Source organism: Falco punctatus (assembly GCF_963210335.1).
Source record: "Falco punctatus genome assembly, chromosome: 1".
In the NCBI taxonomy this organism is placed as follows: domain Eukaryota; kingdom Metazoa; phylum Chordata; class Aves; order Falconiformes; family Falconidae; genus Falco; species Falco punctatus.
This window is the reverse complement of record NC_137580.1, coordinates 85055928-85075168: the sequence shown is the minus strand read 5'-3', so window position 1 is coordinate 85075168 and position 19241 is coordinate 85055928. Positions and strand designations below refer to the sequence as shown.

Here is a 19241-nt window from a genome sequence, read left to right as displayed (position 1 = left end):
GGTCGTATCATAGGATCAAGAAGAGAGAAATACTGTTCCAGATACGATGCCATGTGATACTACCCCACACCCTTAGCTGCTGCTGGCCTCACAGAGAATCACTGGACAGAAGATGCTTCAGCTTTTGCTGGAGTAGGCCTGTGTTAGAAACCAAGGCTGCTTTTTAATTCATAAATTAATCACAGCAGGACAAGAATTCGGGCAGTCACTAGCTTTGAGTACTGGCTCCACCACCATATCCTGTGCAATCCTGGGGAATTATTTAACCTTTCAGCAGGTCATTTCTGCCCAAAGGAGAGTAGGATGACTCCTTCCAGCCTCAAGGGGCACTTGGAGTCCAGTGTCACTGCAGTATTTCAGTGACGTTGCAGAAGAGCTCCAATACTGGATCTTTCTGTACAGTGGGGGCTGCTCTGTATTCAGTAGCCCAGTGAAAGGGCATCTGAACCAACACAAACTGGTGTAAAAACTTTATCCAGGTGTAGAGGAGTGAAGGCAGAGGGTTGATCAGCACTGATAACATGCAGCTGTGGCCTTGCCTCAGAGGCAGTGGGTTGATTGACATGGATGATGTGCAGGTGTAGCTCGTTCCTGCTAAGTGGTTAAATAGCCCTGAGGGGAGAGAGTGTGTGTTGGGGGTCAGATGGGGGAGGGGCAGCTGTGTGGTCTGACCTCTGGAGGAAGGACAAACATGGACAGAAGAATCTGACCAATGGTAAAGCCTTGTTGCAGTCTGCTAGTTTGATTGTGCTGCAACATCCAGGAGCACCCAAGGTAGATGGGTATTGTTTCTGAAAAATATATCTTTTTCTAGTACTGAATCTCAAGCCCAAAATCTGCTTCTTTGGGAATGTAGTAAGTAACTTGTGTTCTTTTTATCCAGGGATTTCAAAGCATTTTGTAAAAGTAGTTACTGCTACCGTTTTGTAGCCTATGCCCCTTCTTTGTTAAACCTTCAGACTCATGGGGCTCGTCAGCTGAATTTCAAATTGAGACAAAGCTCATGGCATCTTTTCTCTCAGCTGTAACAGCTCTGCCCCATGAGGTCTCGCTCAGCCTTCTCAGGACATCTCCTCCAGCACCCAGTTTGGGCCACATACTAAACTGAACAGCTTATCAGAGTGTTCCTGGCCTGCTCTAGGTGTGTGTGAGAGGCAAAACACTGTTTATGTGAGTGAGCCTTTCTCTGATGTAAACACATTATTTTGGAAAAGTTGTTCCTCTTAGTTATTTTTAGGGATCACTAACATGGAGCTATAAACAGCAGGACTACTGCTGAGCTGAGACCTTTTGTTTGGTGTTGAACAGTTTGCTCATACTGTTTTTTCTTCCTTCTCCTCCAACCAGCTGCTTTTCTTGTGCATATGCTTTACCCTAACATGTACTGTTGACTCCTGAAGGAGGAAGACCAATTTTTTCCTCCGTGCCTACAGGTATGCTAGTCAGTGAGGCCGTAACCTTCATCTGAGGTTTCTAGTTGCAACAGAACAAGGTTACAAAAATAGTGTAATACAGTAATTCAGGATGGAGGCATTATTGCTGATTTATTAGATGCAACTAAATTAGTACCTGCTTCCGAAAGGGTGGTTTTGTATAGAACTAGCTTAAAAAAATTAAGTCTTGTTTTAGCGATGTTACTGAAGCTATTCTAGAGTCTATGAACCTTTTTCTGTTCTTTCAAAAGACGTAACTGGAAATGCTAAAAGTCAGCTTTGTCAATCTATGCACGGTTGCTTTTGCCCCTGAATTTTTTTTTTTTTAACTTGGTTAAACTAGGATCTAAAGATTTTTATTGCCTTACAAGGTACAGGGATATTTTCAACTGAGAAATCAGAATTGGAAAAGGAAAGAAACAGCTGTGTTACTGATAAGTTTTATGTTTCATGTTTAAAAGAAAGGGAAATGTTTCAGGAGTCACAGGTAAAACTGCTGGATGACTGTGCCTTTTTTTAGAAGGCAATTATTTGTTCTCTCCTTTTAAGGTGCTAGGAAGCAGAATACTTTTGTGTTGCTAGTTATTTAAGAGTGCAAATAGTCTAAGTGTAGAGAAAGCTCAGAAATTTGGCATTGCAGCCCTTCTCAACCTAAGACAGACAGGTCAGCAAGGACATTTCAGAGATTTTGCATCAGTTCTGTCAGTGCTTACCAAATCTGGTGGCATTGGTGGTGGAGCTGGCCTTGTGGTTCTGCCCAGCAACTCTTGGTACTGCCTGATGAAGGAGGGATGAGGTGTCACAGAGCAGAGTCACAGCTGCTGAAGGGCAGGTGGCCTTGCCAGACATGGCTGGAAGGCCAGAGAAAGGCTAAGAAGAGACCTGTGCTATTGTGAATGTGGATGTATAATTATTTTCAATTGCTTATTTTTATTTTTAATTGTCAAAAGGTTAATTGTGTCTGAGAACCTTGGCTGAACCTGCTTTACAGCTGTCTGTAATTGTGTTGCAAATTACACAAAAAAGGACAGTAAAATAATAACTGGTGTAGTTTGATCTTGCTTTTGCCATAGTTTCTCGCATAAATCTCTTCGGTAATTTTCCCATTGTGACAGGGTTTATGGTAAAAAATAGAAGGTCTCTCCGAGAAAATTATGCATCCTGCAGAGTAATTAATCCGGTTAAGAAACTAGGACCAGTTCATTCTGCTCTCCATTCCCACAGTAATTTTCTATCTTACACAGAAATCTCTGCAGTGAGAGGAATAAATTTGAAATGAATGACAGACGCTAATTATTTGTGACCTCATTGTCATCTGCAGTGTTGAACTGGGTATGACCAATCCCAGCGTACAGGCTTGGATCTTTCTAGTCTAAAAATTTAAAGAAAAGACAGTTTTAAAAATGGCAGTTTGCTGGGCATTACCGCTGTTGTTCCCTGTCTCCCCTCTCTTGCCCATCACTGTTTCGGAGCTAGCAGTATGATTTCAATCCTTTGCTCTGGCACGAGCTACAGGGTTACACTGTCAGCAGTGTCGCTGTACCCTGCCCACAGTGGCTTCATGAGCCATGGAGGAATGGGTGAAATGGGTGCTAGTTAGAGCCACAGGTAAGTAACTCAAAAGTAAGAGGAGAATCGGGAAGTCTGCGACAAGCTTTAAAAGAAGAAGAAAACAAAAGTCCCCTCATCTGATCTGCCTTGGTTAAACCCCACGTATATACTGGAAGTTGAACCAGAAGCATTTCTCCATCTGTCCTTTTTAGGTTTTATGCTGCTCCCCATCACTGTAGGACCTAAACACGCAGCATATAAAATCAATAGCAATTGTGTCTCTGCTGAGCAGCACTATTTTGAGAAATGTATCCCTTTCCCTGTTGTTTCAGTAGGCGAGATCCATAGGAATGAATTTTCCTATGAGCTGTCCCTGAAGGCTGTCTGTTTCTTGCTGAGCAGAAAATGCCCAAGAAAAAAAAACTTGTTCTTTAATGACTCTGTCTTTGGCAGCCCACCTATGCATCCTGCAGGAGCACTGCTGAAGTGTATTCTGCTCCTCCATGTCCTCCCAGGTATTGTTCCCATGTTCGGCATGCTGGAAGACCTCTGATGAGATGCTTCTGCTCAATGGTCCCAGACTGTTGGGCACCCCTCAGATCAGGGCATGGAGGACGTGCTGGAAGTTGTGTCTTTTTCATGAGCAGCCTCTGCTTCAGTCAAACCTGGGGAGACACTGTCTCCCACTGCCTGCGTCCTCATCCCATCTCTTCAGATCAACCTTTTTCTGAGATGCTGCTGCTGACTAGCACCCCTCTTTTGTTTTTTTCTCAGAAGGCTGACCGATGCAGATAACTCTGTATTTGGAGGTTAGCGAGTTATGATCTTGACTTAGGTAGTCATGGAGCAGCACCCTCTGTTGACGATGTATTTGCTGAAATAACAGGTAATCCTTTGAGATGAAAAATGCTGTGCAAATGTTTTCCTATGTAAGACACAGCCATATTGTGTCTATCTAACCAACCATGCACTGAAGAACATTGCCTGCAATTGCTGCATTTAACACAGACACACATAGGAGCAATGAATACAGTGTATTTTACATAAGAACTTCTAGAGACTCTTCAGTGCTTTTCTTGAAGAATGAAGCAATGCGGTATCATTTAATTGCTGCTATATATTGGTCAATGTTACTGCATTGCTATAACTGTCAGTCAGACTAGGCTACAATTTGGGTAATGAATGGGGGGAAAAAACTCTCAGCAATGTTCTGAAAGTAAGTCAAACATATGATGACTCTGCTCTAGAACAATTAGCATTAGCAGCTTGATGAGCTAGAATTCCAGATGTAGGAAAAAGGTATATGAAATAATCATCGTTATGCATGGTTTGGAAGGCTATCTAACCAATTCTCCCATAAGAAAAATAGCAAAATGCTTGATGCTTCCTGGGGGTTGAAAGTTTCATTCCACCCTTACTTGTGCCATAAAGATGCAAGTGTTTTGTTCTGTAAACTGCAAGAGCATGTTGCATAAAGAATAAAGTTTTCAACTACTGGAATTAAATTGTTGATGAAAGTCAAATGAGTACGCCACGTCTTGGAGACCCTTTCATCAAAGCAGGTCAGTTAACTTTAATGAAGTAGTCTTCAGTTTTCTTTGATGTAACATCAGAACCCAAGCCAGATGATTCCAAATGATCAGCAAAAGAATTTCCACATTGCAGTTGTTCAAGGACATGGGCTTTATGAAGGGTCTAGTTTTCTGGGTTCTTTAACTTCTAATATGCCTGATTTGACTTCCTTTTAAAAAGGCCTGCTCGTGGGGTTTTTTTGGTTGTGTTGTGTGTGTGTTTGTTTTGAGGGAACCACTGACTTTTCTCTGAAACTCAACCCCCTTTTAAGGTACTATATATTGGGCAAATAAAACAGAGACATACAGCATCGCTGTTTCCTATTAGTGTCTCTTAAGTCTAAGACTGTATCATGCAGGAAGATTAGACTGCTGTGTTTTTCCTTTTGGGTGGGGAGAGATTTAGATTCTCAGACGTGTAATTTCTGTAATTACTTGAGCAAGAGCTAGTTGTCAGGCCAGGGATGGCGACACTAGGCCCTTCTGTTCTAATTTTGCAAAGGAAGAGATATTTAATAATAAAGCTAGTCAAAGTGCAAAATAGTCTCTCATCCTAAACTAGAACAAAAGGGACAAATGTTAAATTTCCTTCAGAATGAAGCTCCTGAAAATATTTTCAGAAATACCTAATGTGCATTGAAGTGTTTTACTTAGTAAGATAAAATAATTTCTGTTGTTTGAAATCGCTAACTACAGCACAATTCTTGAAGAGTTTTAGTTGTGTCAACAGAATCTTGACTTTCTCATTCTCCACTTTTCTTACAGAATATAATTTCATTAAAATTTTCAAATAGTCCTTAAACACCCCAAATATCATGATATCACACTTTTTGCTTACTCCTTTGCATTGACCCAGTTGGAGACATGATTATATCAGTCCCTAATTGTGAGCCTCCCTTGTGCTAGTTTCTCCCTGGCCCTGCAGAAGTGTAATACTGGCTGCAGGCTGATCATTTGATGCTAAGCCAGGGGCTTTATGGTGATTGCTGCAAGCAAGAATGGAAGGTTCTTAGACATTTTTGAACCAGTTTTAGTGGAAGAAAGATTTGGTAAATTTCTACATAGGAATGTGAGCAATAAAGAGTGGTTTGTGATGTATGAAGTAAATCTGCTCAGTTTCTAGGGGCAAGAATACTGTTTTACAAGAGATTTGTTGGGCTAACAATAGTTATTCATAGTAGGAATTCTTGGTGTGTTTGTACATTAATAGCAAACTGCAGGCTTTGTAACATTTGTAATTATTAAGATAAAACCGGTCAGGACTGCACTAGAGAATGACAGCTGGTGTTGTAAGTCCTATCCAGGCTCACCATGCTCAGTTGTGTCTCTTAGGAAGCACCAGTACTATGATTTGGATTTCTCTGCAAGTTAATTGCTACCAGTGTAAGTTAGCAGAAAATTTTGACTCATGAGCTAGCTCCTATTGGCCAAAGTTTTGACAGCAGACACACAACTATTTTACCCTTTGCCTGAAAATACAGCTGGGCAGAGGTTCGTGTGGCCAGCCTAAGGTCACATTATAGACTTACCCCTCTACTTCTACAGAAAGGAGGAACATGGCTGAGACAAACATGCAAAAACTTTCTAAATGCTTCTGCACATACCTGAAGGCAGTTTCATGAATTCAAGAATAATAGGAGTCATGAATAAAAACTATATAGGTATTTCAAATAATTATAATAATCTTAGGAAACCTTTAGCTTGCTTTTTTGCAGTTGTTGCATTAGGTCTCTAGGATTTAGTGGCTTGTGCTGGTAACTCCTTGTGATTTTTTTTTTTTTTTTTTTTCCAGAAAGGTGATGAGCAGGAATAGGTGGTCTGCATCTTGCTGGCGCTCATCTCAGTCCAGCTGAACACATCACTTGCATTATCCTTGTACAGTTTGAGACAGGACATGAACACTTTCCTACTTGTATTCTGGGTTAGTCCATACATTTCTGAAGGAGGACATGTTTGGAAGACAATATAGCTGGCCTGGAAGGAAGAGTAGTCATTAAACAGTGGGAGGGCTCTGTTTTGCATTACTAGGTGTTGGGGGATAAGTCACCAAAGGCGGTCCAAGATCCTAGTTTGGCCAGTGTGACTGAAGAGAGCTGTCTGCTGACACACTGTTCCTTTGCCTTGAGCATAACTTTAATTTTTCCTAATATTTTGTTTCACTTACGGCTTTGAAGAAGTTCATTATTGATGAAGCATCAGTATCAATCCCAGTAGCTCAGTTCTTTGGTCTTTTCTCTCTGTGTCCCAATAATAGAATACCCTAGAAAAGGATGCTGTTGTGAAGCTTTGTATTTCTACTTTCACCTCATGGGTGCGTGGCCTGTGGGATTTCTGCTCATGCCTCTGTTCGATCTCCCCTGCTAGTGAGAACCTGGAGTTCACCTCCCACATGCACCTATAGTGAGACCACGGCTGCATGAGCCCCTTGTTCTCCCTTCTTTTCAACAACTCACTAGGCTTGAATGCTTGGAGCTGTCTGAATTTTTCAAAAGCATGGCCATGCCAAGAATATTTTTCTGTAGGGCATCCTTTTTTTTTCTTCTATGCTCCCCCCTCGTGCTAAGACTCATGATTCACTCAGAGACAGTTGAGCATGTCAGTGCATGATGATGAGGAATATGAAGACATCAAAGGACACACAAAAAAGCAAGGTCCATCCTGACTTGTGATTGCTGATTGCAATATGAGGTATGCATTTTTGTAGGCAATGTCTGAAATTCAGTACCAAACTCCCTGTTACTGCAGGTATTCAGTCCTTATTTTGTTCAGATTCTTTGTTACTGTTGCATTTAACCTTAGCACAGGATTTTCTCATAAGAACTGCAGTAGAAAAGGGTAACTTTAATCTCTCAGACCACTCATGAACCACTCTCTCTCTCTGTTCTGTCCTATAATTAAGCAGAGATGATGATGGAGCTATAACCAGTGAGGACAGTGTTAGCAATAAGGTGCAAGAGACATTCCTTCATGAGGACTGAACTGTCCCAGACCTTGCTGTGACTTGGAGAAACCGGTCCCAGCTTTGTACTGCCTTGTGTGTTTTACTAGCAAATGTAGACAGTGTCTTTCTGTCTTTAATTGTTTAGTTGAAATAATGATATTTTCCTCCTGAAAAAATCTTAATTTGAAAAATGTTGAGCAGGTCAAACTAATTGATTTTCTCTCATTGTAGATTATTTGGAGGCTATTTGCACATCTCTGTATGGTATCCCCAAGACTATTATAAATAACTTTTTCACTTATAATAGCTTGTTGATAGAATCATCATTTCGGAAAGGAAAGCTTTGACATCAAATGCAGGACATTTGATGAGCTTATTTATGAGAATTCAGCACCAAGTTAAATGCTTGTTGCCATGGAAGAGGCTTTTGGTGATGTGATCATATAGGCATTTTTAGTGTCAATTTAGCTTAGTTTTACATGTATTTCTGAGTTGACCAGTAATAGAGCAATGAATGGAACCTATAAATGCATTGTTGACTGGCTAATATCTTTACGCTAACCGAGTGGGGCTAATTGTTCTAGCTTAATGTCCAGACTTTCTGATCCTATAAGCTGTTTAGAGCTGAGTATCCTATAAAACATACATATTTTGTTTGTCAAAGCTCTGAAGGACAGAGGAAATCTGGAGTAATTTCCAGGGGGAAGATGATGTCAGTTCCCTAATAGTTTTTGCACATCTTGGTGGGAACAGGCTGGGCAAGGTGTGTGGGTGAGTCCAAATGACCCATCTTTTGAGTCACATAGTGAAATTGGATTTACCCTGTACTTCCAGCATGGGAACCAAACCTCAACCATTCATTCAAGAGCTGCAGGTGGTTTTAGAGCAACTGAGCAGATGCCTCTGCTCCAACAACTATTCCAGAACTGACATTAATATGGAGTTAAATTGGCAGCTCTACATGTGGTAGAAATTCAATGTATCTCTCTTAAAATGAATGAAGCTATAATGGGCTATACTGGAAAAAGGCCTGCCCTCCAGTTCTTGTGAGGAAAATATATCGTAATTAAGGATAATTAGGCCTTTTGGAATATTTGGAAACAAGATTCCTATTTCCAGAGATTTATAGAGGGAAAAGGAGAAATTGTGAAAGCTGCTAATTGATTCTTTATAGTTTGCTCATTAATAGTTACGCACTGATGCTACAAGATGTGTTGATGTGGTATGAAAAGCTGAGGATAATTTCCAGTGTCATGAGTCTTTCAGAGCTGAGCTTCATGGAAGTTCAGATCTTGTTGATCTAAAAATATCCTGTGGTCACAGAAGAGGTTAGATCAATTTCCTTTATATTAGTAATATGTTGGTTTTGGTGTTTTTTGTCTTTTTCATTTAGGTCTGGCAAAGCCCATGGGATTAGTTGAAGGTCCAGGAGGCCTGGGCCAGGGGGGAATGGCTGCTACCCTGAGAGATGATAGTCATGAATCGGAGACTAAGTATGAAGAATATGGTTACAATGCCCAACTCAGTGACAGGATATCACTGGACAGGTCCATCCCTGACTACAGACCAAAAAAGTAAGTTGAATTCCACATTATTATTAAGAGTAAGTGACTGATTGTTGTTCTGTTGACCCGTGGTGGCGTTCTTCTCTTCACATCCCTTCCTGGTTAAAGTATGACAGCAGTTAGTCATATATATAACCCTGGTTTAGTGAAAATTAAAAAGACCAAATGCAGTGCGTGAAGTGCCATGTTAAATGCATAGCTAATACTGTCAGTAATGCATTAATATGCAATTCAAGGCCTTAGATTAAAAAAAAAAAGCACCAGGATATTGATGCTTCTTTTGTTTCCTTCACTTAAAAAAAGCCAGGTAGTCCCAGCTCAGCCAACCATCAGAGTTCGGAGCCTTAGTCTGTGCTTCTTGTAGTCATATGCAATGGAAAGCAGGGTGGTGGCAAGAAACACTTTGTTGACACTGGTCACAAAAAACCCAAACATCAACTCAACTGCTTTTTCTTTAATTACATTTGACGTTCTTAACATAGTTTAGTTGGGGTTTACAGTGTGCTGAAACATGGACTAAGTGTTATCCACCGGGGTCCTATAATTGCAATAAGACTTTATTTTGGTTTTGGAATGTGCTTCTATTTTTATTCTAGTGGTGTAGTCTTCACATGCCTGTGCTATGTTTGACGTTGCAATTGTATGTTTAATGTTTGTACTGATTTATTATATTTTGTATTAAATGGCTTTCAAATCTTTCATATTTATGGAGTTATGTATCTTCCAGATGAGACATCCACACTGTCATCCTACAAATGACAATCAGTAATGTCTTAATGCAGAAGAGATCAGCAGCAATGCCTAGTTACTCTCAGGAGACAGCATTGAAAAGAATACTTAATTAATTTCTAATAATAATCTTCTGTTTTAAAAGACCCACTGGGGCTCAGAGGCAGAACTGAAAGTTAAATAAAAAAGTATCTTATTAAGTGGCGAGAAAAGTTTAACCAAGCAAAACATCTGTGCTCTATGAGCAGATTGCAATTGAATTAGGATTTTAGGCAGTTCAAGCTGCCAAAACCCAAATCCAGCAAAACAAAAATTCAGCTTAACTACAAATTTCATTAGCTGTGTTATGTATTAATCTAATCTCAGAAGTATTGACTCAGCAGTTGTATAGCAAGTGTTTGACAAAACAAAAGAAAACCTAGATAAGGGAAGTGGCAAAGAGAAAAATTTCTGCTGCTTTGATATCACATTTGATGCAAGTAGACTGACCTGTCCAATGGTCTCACCTCTCCATCTCTCTTGATGCGTCATAAAAATCCATCATGGAATTATTCTGGGGGAAAAATAGTCTTTAGTTATGCAAATATTTGAGTTGTGCATCAGATCTGGTCCAAGGACCCTTAAAATCAGTGTGAAGTTTTTCAAGTGAAAGTCAGAGAGGTTTGACCTGGCCTGTTATTAGCTGCTGCAGTCAGATGGATAATAAATGAGAATGTTCTACTAGGAAATACAAAAGCAAAGGTTGCAGAGCTTGAATCTAGCTTAGCAGCTGTCAGAAGCATGAGAGTATTTGCAATGCAGTGATGTTTCCCTTCAGATTATATTCTTCCACAGTTTTACTTGGAAGCTTTGAGTCATTCAGATAAGCTTTTTGACGTACTCATTTTGGGAATCTCATAAGGCCATGCTGCATGTTTAACTGTCTGAGTTTCTGAGAGAACTGCCTTCCTTGTGGTGTTTTGACACTTTTGAGGTGGTTCTAGTTAGGTCTGGATGCTGGAATTTAAACGCTTGTCTCTAAGTGGTTATGAGTCACAGGAAAACCCTTCAGACTGAATTTGCTATGAAAAATGTGGGAAAGTTTAGAGAAGGTAGAAACTCTTACTATATGAAGAGTTTTATTCACTTGTATGGATGGAGAGCTGCCCTGAGGAGAAGGACTTGTGGGTGTTGGTTGATGAGAAGCTCAACATGACCCAGCAATTGTGCGTTTGCAGCCCAGAAGGCCAACTGAAAGCCGGGCTGCATTGAAACAAGTCTAACCAGCAGGTTGAGGGAGGTGATTATACCCCTCTGCTGTACTCTCAGGAGACCCCACCTGCAGTACTGCGTTCAGCTCTGGGGCCCCCAAGATAAGAAGGACATGGACTTGTTGGAACAAGTCCAGAGATGACCTTTAAGGTCCCTTCCAACCCAAAGTATTCTGTGATTCTGTCAAAGGAGCTCTTTGTCTGCCATTTGGTTGCCATTTTCTTTTAGAAATACCTGCTGTCCTCATGAACAGCATTTTTTTTGTCTCTGATCCCTTCAAATGCACAGCTACTTGTATACAGTCTCTCTTGGGAGCTCTTGCTCTAACGCTGAGAGGCTGTTTTCACTCCCTGCCCTGTCAGCCTCTTCTCACCCACCATGCACACCACATCTGCTTACCTAACAGGTGATAGCTGTGACCACAGCCATGAGGCAAAGCTGAGCTGGTCTTTCTCTTTGGTTTAGACACTGTGCTTTAATCATATGTCGGGGAGAACTGAACCTTCAGATCTTTGAGACAGGCTTTGGGAAAACCACTCTTGTTTTGTCCAACTGTATTCTGACTTGCCTGATGATCTTGTCTCTCCATTTCTTGATAGTAGCTCTCATTGCTGTCGTGGTTTAACCCCGGCTGGTAATTAAGTACCACGCAGCTGCTCACTTATTCCCCCCTCACCCAGAGGGATGGGGAGGACAGTTGGAAAGGAATGTAAAACTCAAGGGTTGAGATAAGAACAATTTAATAATTGAGATAGAGTAAGAGTGAAAGAACAATAATAATTATGACAGTAACAGTTATGATGAAAGGGAGAAGGAAAAGAGTAAAATCCAGAGGGAAGGAAGAAAGGAACACGTGGTTCACAGTGCAACTGCTCACCACCTGCTGACCGATACCCGTCCCGTCCCTGAGCATCGACCCACCAGCCCTGGGCAACCCCCAGGTATATATACTGGGCATGATGCCCCATGGTATGGGATATCTCTTTGGCTGGTTCGGGTCAGCTGCCCTGGCTGTGTCCCCGCCCCCCCCCCCCCCCCCCCCCCCCCAATTCCTTGTGCCCCTCCAGCCTTTTTGCTAACAAGGTGTGAGGAACTGAAAAGTCTCACATCAAAGCCAAAACACAGCATTGCACTAGCTCCTAGGAAGATAATTGAGTCCATTCCAGCTGAAACCAGGACAATCACTAAGGCCTTGTCAGTCTGTGATTTCGATTAATGTAATTCCCAGAACTTTTCATTTTTAAAAAGTGAGAACTTACAATTTTTAAATTGAGAAGCATGGTGGAATTAACAGCCAAGGTCATGTATGAACCCATGGCCAGTCTGTGAATAAAAGACTTACCTGGATTCGCATTCCCAAAGTATTAAACTGTGCTTTCTTCCCATTCTGGCTTCCATTTAAAATGCTCAGATCTACATATTTTCACACACCAGTAGGTATTAAAGATATGAACCAGGAGAGTTTATACTCGTCTGCATTGCATAGACACGATTTATGAAAGTAAACATAATTTTGCTATGCAAATGTGGGACTTGTAATATTCCAGGCTTAGTTGTCTTTTTAACAGAAATTTGATCAGAAATATTATCTTTTAGTTCATTTTCTCTTTGAACTCTTCTTTATTGCTGTCCAGTATTTTATTCTGGTAGAATAAGCCTTTTGTTCCACCTGCTAGCATAGTTTCCTTAAACGTTCAGGAGTTTAATTGCTTTTCAGGAAGTATATTCATCCCCACACAGCAAATTAAAAAAATACGTTACACTACAGAGGTATGCAGTCAGACAGCGTGACCATGAAGGCTCCTAAATTGGAGTCACCTCCATGTCCCTCCACTGCAGTAACGTCCGCAAGCCTCGGTGGGTAGTCCTGCTCTTGAGGTGATATTCCCATACACTCACATTGTGTTCCACTTTCCTACCTGCTGCTGCCAGTGCAGATAGTCCTTTCAACTTAGAAGCCTTTTCTTTAAGATAGGAATCACTAAGTCAGTGCAGGAGACAACAGCAGGTTTTGTGCATGTTGTGTTTCTGTGCCAAATCGAAGCAATGACAGCAAATAGCTTGCTTGTAATTACAATTCATGCAATAATTATGAAATTATAGTTTGATCCTAATGTGGTGTAATAAATGTGTCTCAGCTTTTTCTTCTCAATATCAGAGCTATATAAATATATATCAGAGATATACAAATAATTCCAATATCTGAAGTTTTCAAGGGTTATGCCACCATGGAAAATACATTGCAGAGAGCTCAGGATGTTTAATGTCCTGATCTGTCTTCCCAGCAGTAAAGTATAAGCAGGACTTTCTAGCCCTGAATAACATACTGTTTCCTCTGTGCAGTGCAAGAAAGAGAAGCTTCTCTTGTAAGGAACAGGTTATTTTTCCCTTGGAAGCACACAGCTTAGCAAGATCTTGCTTTGTGGTTCTCTGGGAAAAGAGTTATTTTATAGTGATATATTATTGAATTAATTTCCATTTATGTTCTTCTATATTCAAAATGAGTGTTGTGATCACATAAACCTGAGTACTTAGCGGATATAAATCCAGTGTTGGCCAATGACTCACGTATGTGTGCAGGACAGTGTAAGCACATGTATTTGTCTACCAGCATGAGTAGACATAGAATAGCCTTGCATTCTACTCATGGGAATGCTGTGAAATTGGCTGGGCTGTGTGCATGCCTGTCTTACCGTAATGTCAAAGGGTCAGTATTTGACCGAATAGTCAAAAATAGATCTGGAGCAACACAGCTGAGATTTGGGTAGAGATCCCGCACATTTGAACAGAAATGCCCAGAGTCAGCCACCTAATCCCCTTCATAGTCTTCAAGTGGCTTAACTTTTTAGGACTACTGAGAATAGAGGAGAACAGGTTTAGCTGGGACATGCTCTATCGCTACAGTAGGCTTCAGGAATGTCGACAGCCATCCATCTACCCTTTTGGAGGCAATAACAGCCTTCACTGCTGCAAGTTCTAGCAAAAAAATGTCTGTGCTCCAGTAACAAAGGATCAGATTCAATTCTTCCCAATTGTGCATGAAGGCAGAGGTGCTACAGCCCCATATGACAGTAGATTTTGACTTTAGCAAAGATGAAGAATGCAGAAAAAGTGAGAATCTTAGAGGACTTCATTCAAAGGCAGGGGAAAAGGCTCACAAACTTACAAAAGCTGTTTTACAGTGTGGTATCCTGGAAAATTTGGAAGTGTCAACTAACCAGATGCTTTCAAACATAAGCATTGTCTCTCAGAATAACATCAATCCCCCTGTTCTTTCTGCTGCACAGACTGGATCACAAGGGGTTGAATTAGGTGGAACGCCTGTAAATCTGGCATTTTCTAACTTTCTTTCACTTGACTTTGCAACTTAACTTTTGGGGTTTCTTTAGATGCAGGACACATCCACACATACGCACACATACGCTTGTCAAAACCACTTGCTGTGATGCATTCTGTATACTTTTGAGAAAAGTTAATATGATCCCAGAGCTTCCATAACAGCTAAATTGGCTTTTACAAGAAATTGTCGCTGCTTGTTGAGGATCTTTAATTTAACTGATCTTTTTTGTGCAACTTGATGCCAAGTGCATTGTGGCAGTTCAGTGATAACAATAACACTAATATATGGATTCAGTCTGCTGGCTCTATCAGCCAAATATTTGTGTTATGGCCACGGATGTTTGTATTGAGAAAATTCAGCCCTTAAAGAAAAAACTTATTAATGCTGAGGCAACTCAAGTCTTTAGCCATAAAAAGCAGAGGAAACTAGGTCTCGAGGAAATTACTTTCATTTATTCAGTTCTTTTGTAGAGGCGAGCATTTTCGTTGCTTGCTGTAGACATTTCACAATAGCGAAGGCATTGCATCTCGAGGGCTCTGAAGTGTAATTAATGGTTCACTCCACTTTATATCTAAGGAAAAGCTTTTTTAATTACCTATCAAAAGGGATTCTGGAATTGATCAAATAGTGCTATCAAGAGGGAAGACTTGGTAAATAGACCTCTGATTTGCTCGTTCAAGGGTTTAATAACAGTAGTTACTATGAGGCCAGTAGCTGGAAAACAGCCTTTCTGTAGAGGTCGTCCTTCTGTGGCTGATGAGCTCAAGCCTTTTGTGAACGCAGAATGCTCACCTTTAATTTTGACCCTTTCTTTTGGAGGTAGAGCTTTGTGAAGTCACTGTGATATCTAAGCCATCAGTCAGCAGCTCTCTCAAGCCAAATCATACATAGTTGCAAGTTCGGTGTCGTGACAGGAGAATTGGTGGTTTGGTAGAATGGCCCCTGCCTGAGGCTGCCCAAGCAAGCAGCTCCTCTGCCCATCTCTGTTGGATGGCCTTGCAGGAGCAGGGCAGGAAGGCAGATGGCTTTCAAAGAGCATCAGCTTTTGGATCAGTGGATTGGAGAGAACTAGACTTGGTATTACTTGATTTACTCCACCTCTGCAGCTTGCTCTGCCTTGTGACCTGCTTTTCAAATCCTCTGGGGACAGGGGGTATTCTTTGCACCACTTAGAAAAATGACACAAGAATCTCCAAATTAAAACAGACCCTTAGGATTCTTCCCAGGTTAACCAGAGTGCAACTTAATGAGGCCCTTTGCAAGGAATATTTGAACTGGAACAGACCCAGAGCTTTTCAAGAATCAGAATTTCTGATGGCCAGAAAATGGCAACTGGAAAAAAAAAAAAAACACCTAAAAATATTTTTATCAGACTAAGCATAGTCTGTGAAATGATTATTTAAACAAAATGTTTAGAACAATAAAACAGTTAGTTTCCCATTAAAAAGTTAGCTTTAAAATATTGACTTTTCTATCACTAGCTTCTGACAATACTTTCAGCTTAATGCCAGGTCATAGTAAAGTGAAACATTAGTTGAAATTAAGCATTTCCTTTTTCAGCTGACAGTGTCTCACAAGCACAGTACAGGCACAGTATTTTGATTTCAATTAGGCTTATTTTTTAATAGGACATTTTTTACACTTTTTTCACCCTCTCTCAATAAATCTAAAATAAAACATGCTAAAATTCTGAAGACCCCATTTCGGCCACTGTAATTGCACAAATGACGTAAGTTGAAGCAGAGAGAAGAAAACAAAGACAGAAAAAGGATCAGACAGAATTACCTCAGGGCAACAGATTGGGATTGTTTATTAGAGGGAAATTGAGTAAGAGATGAAACTAACTGAAGTGTTTTAATTAGATCCCAAATCAATGTCCAGATGTGGAGTTTGAACAGTGCAAAGGGGGCATGTGTGTACACGTGCTCTGGAACTTTATATAGATCTGAACAAGCTCTGCCAAGTTACACAGGCTGGACGTTTTCCTTGGGCTGTGAATCCCCTCCAAATAGCACAGGCGCCTTGGCGCACACATTATCCGTATGCACAATCAGTGGTACAGCTTCATCAAGATGGATTCCAGTTTGAGCTGACTTTTCTTCTTGCCCGAGAGTAGAAAGAGCTGGTGTGGACTGAGTAAATCCCTGTGCTGCTTCCTCTGTGGAGAGCTGGGCTCTGACCAGCTACTGCACAATGTTTAGTGTTGTAATTCTGACACAGTTCATTTGGGATATCAGCTGACAACCTAAATTTGCTCATACTGCTGCCTCTGGGCCAGCTGTGCTTATTCATGTATCCCTGTGTATGCCAAAGGCTTATCACTGCATTTTGGGAAGCGTTTCTTATTTGGCTGTAAAGAGCTCAGGCTGGAACTGTGCAAAGCCCTCAAAGGAGGTGAAAAATCACCTGCTCTTTTGGTTGGGAAATGAAACTCCCTGTGAATCATAGGTACTGCCAGCCAGCCCCTGCGCTTTATACCCCAGTGCTCTGTATTTGTCATGAGCTGTCCAATATTGTCATGAATTGACCCTGTTTATGAAGGTACTGTAGGTCTTCTCCCAGCCTCTGCTGGAGCTCTGCTTGCTCTGCATAAATAATGATATATTAATTGGAATGTGGGCTCAAACCTTTTTTTCCAAAATCCCAGGTCACTGTTGGGTATTTCACTAGTTATACAATGTTAAATTGCTCCAGTGAGAAGACTGACTGTGACTCTCTTTCCCAATACTAATAAAAAATTATTGAGAGACCTTCCAACCACTTTTTGGGGTCAGTATCAGGAAGGTTCTCAGACTCATTTTGCTTGATCAACAGCAGTAGGGCCAGACCATGAGACTGCACCAGCTGCACTACACTGATACCTGCCTTCTGCTTTGGGGTCTGTAGGGATTGGTGACCCCACGGGGTTTGGGTAGACAGTACCAGCATTTTTTGCAGGACATGGCTCCTGAGCAGGGACTCCCCATGAACTGGATTCCATGCTAACAGCAGTGTCAGAAACATGGCAATATCCCACTTATTTCTGATATTCAACAGAAGTTTTCTCTGGCTTTTCCCATTGGATATGTTATTGATTCCCTTTTGTTTAGTGCTAGGCTTTCCAATTAAGTGCTAGGCTTTAATTATACCACAAAGTGCGTAATATAGATCTTGATTATTAACACTGGCCCATGGGATAATGAAAGGCAGACCAGCAAGGCTAAATTAAAAAGAATCATAAAAATGAACAACCTTTTCCAAAAACCCACCTTACATTCAAATGCAGTAATTTTTCTCTTGTTACATTTTTGCAGTGTCTTTGTGTATAGTAATTGTTGAAGACAAGTTCTGCATGAGTGTCAGCACTAATAAATGTAGATTTAGTGAAGGCTGAATTTGATTAACTAGGGAGCATGAAAAATAACTGATTGCAATGTTGTGTTTAAATGCAGTAAGACTGGAAGCCATTCCCTGCAATTTGTCTGCACCAGAACATACTCTTGAATACGTGAATAGTTTACCTAAGGTGGGTCGCATACCATTGACTAAAAATTATATAACTAATTTAAGGTGATCAATTTCGCTGCCTTCATAGTCAATGGAGAAGGAGAGGAAAAAGACATGGTAGCACTGCTTACAAGGTGCAATGTCCTCCGGAGGTGTCTCTCTCAGGAACCTAGGGCAGCCAGCTTAAATAGGATTTCAGGTGAATCCAATTCAAAATGTTAAGTGCTCCAAGGCATACAGAAACAAGAGGGAATTTCTCTATTAGCAACACGTGTTAAAGAATGCCCTGCTGACATGGGCAGCCTCGGAAAGGTCCCCACCCAGCAGCTATGGAGGCAAAACTGTGGATGCAGCAGTTTTCAGCTGAGAGAAAAAGAAAAGATGATCAAAGCCTTTGTGCATCCCTCCATTTTTCTTACAAATCATAAGACTAAATGTGTCTTGTGTGACTTGCACGTTTACAGCTGCCTTGAACAAAAGAGTATGCTTTGGAGACCATAGTAATTTTCTCACTTGAAGACAGAGCGCCACGATATTTTCATTGCAGAAGGAATATTTCCTCATTAAGAAAAGCAATGGTGGGGTGTTGTCTTCAAATTGTGTATGCTGTTCTTTCACTGATGAGTACATATCTGTAATGCAGAAGCACTACTGAGGTCCAGCCATGACTTGCAGCTGTGCATTGGCATTTTAAAGTTCCTTTCATTTCCCTTCCCTGGGCCCATGGCTGATTGTTGACTGCTATCACTTCCATGGAGAAAAGGGTATTCCTGTAAATTTCTGAACTGTCACGTTATGTTAACACTCCATGATATCACATCACAGGATAAAAAGAAGTAACAGAACAAGTCAGGGAATGAATTCAGCGTGGTATTTCTTTGCCTTTTATATTTCCTTACATGCATCTGTTACAGTACACCTGAGATCCTTCTTTTGGCATTGAAGGATTTCTTCTAATGGTTTGAGATGGTGTTCCCCTTTTCCTTTCTTAAAATATGCATACAGATTTAGTTCTGCTGACAATGTGAGATACGTATTGGAGGTATCCAAATGCCTTTCTGATGTAACTTTAAAAATTAGCTAGTTTTCATTCCTGTTTTATTTGGATAGGTTGTATAGTGTAAGAAAGTCAAGGTTTCAGGTCAAATAACATGAAGGGGTTTTAGTAGTTGTTTGTGTCTCTGCGATAAAAACATGAGCGAGCCAAAATGTCAGACAATTTACTCTTCTGTCTGAAATAAAACTGAATTGTGAACTCCAAGTTCATGCACTGTTTCATTTTAATAGTGTCAGTTCTTGCTTGTTTTGCCCATGTCTCCCATTTTGAGTGAATTTAGTGCTAATAAAAGTGAGAGACTCTTAAAACTAGTCAGA

At 40.7% G+C, this 19241-nt stretch overlaps 1 protein-coding gene across 4 annotated transcripts in view; it reads left to right on the top strand.

The window, feature by feature from the left end:
• Positions 1 to 19241, top strand: part of GALNT9 (polypeptide N-acetylgalactosaminyltransferase 9) — a 313510-nt gene that overhangs the window by 135923 nt on the left and 158346 nt on the right. For all 4 annotated transcript variants that reach the window (XM_080373517.1, XM_080373516.1, XM_080373515.1 and 1 more), the window contains one exon: positions 8890 to 9070. In XM_080373517.1, coding sequence (XP_080229643.1) covers positions 8904 to 9070 — 167 coding nt within the window. In that variant the 5' untranslated portion in view covers positions 8890 to 8903. The remainder of the gene's footprint in view (positions 1 to 8889; positions 9071 to 19241) is intronic.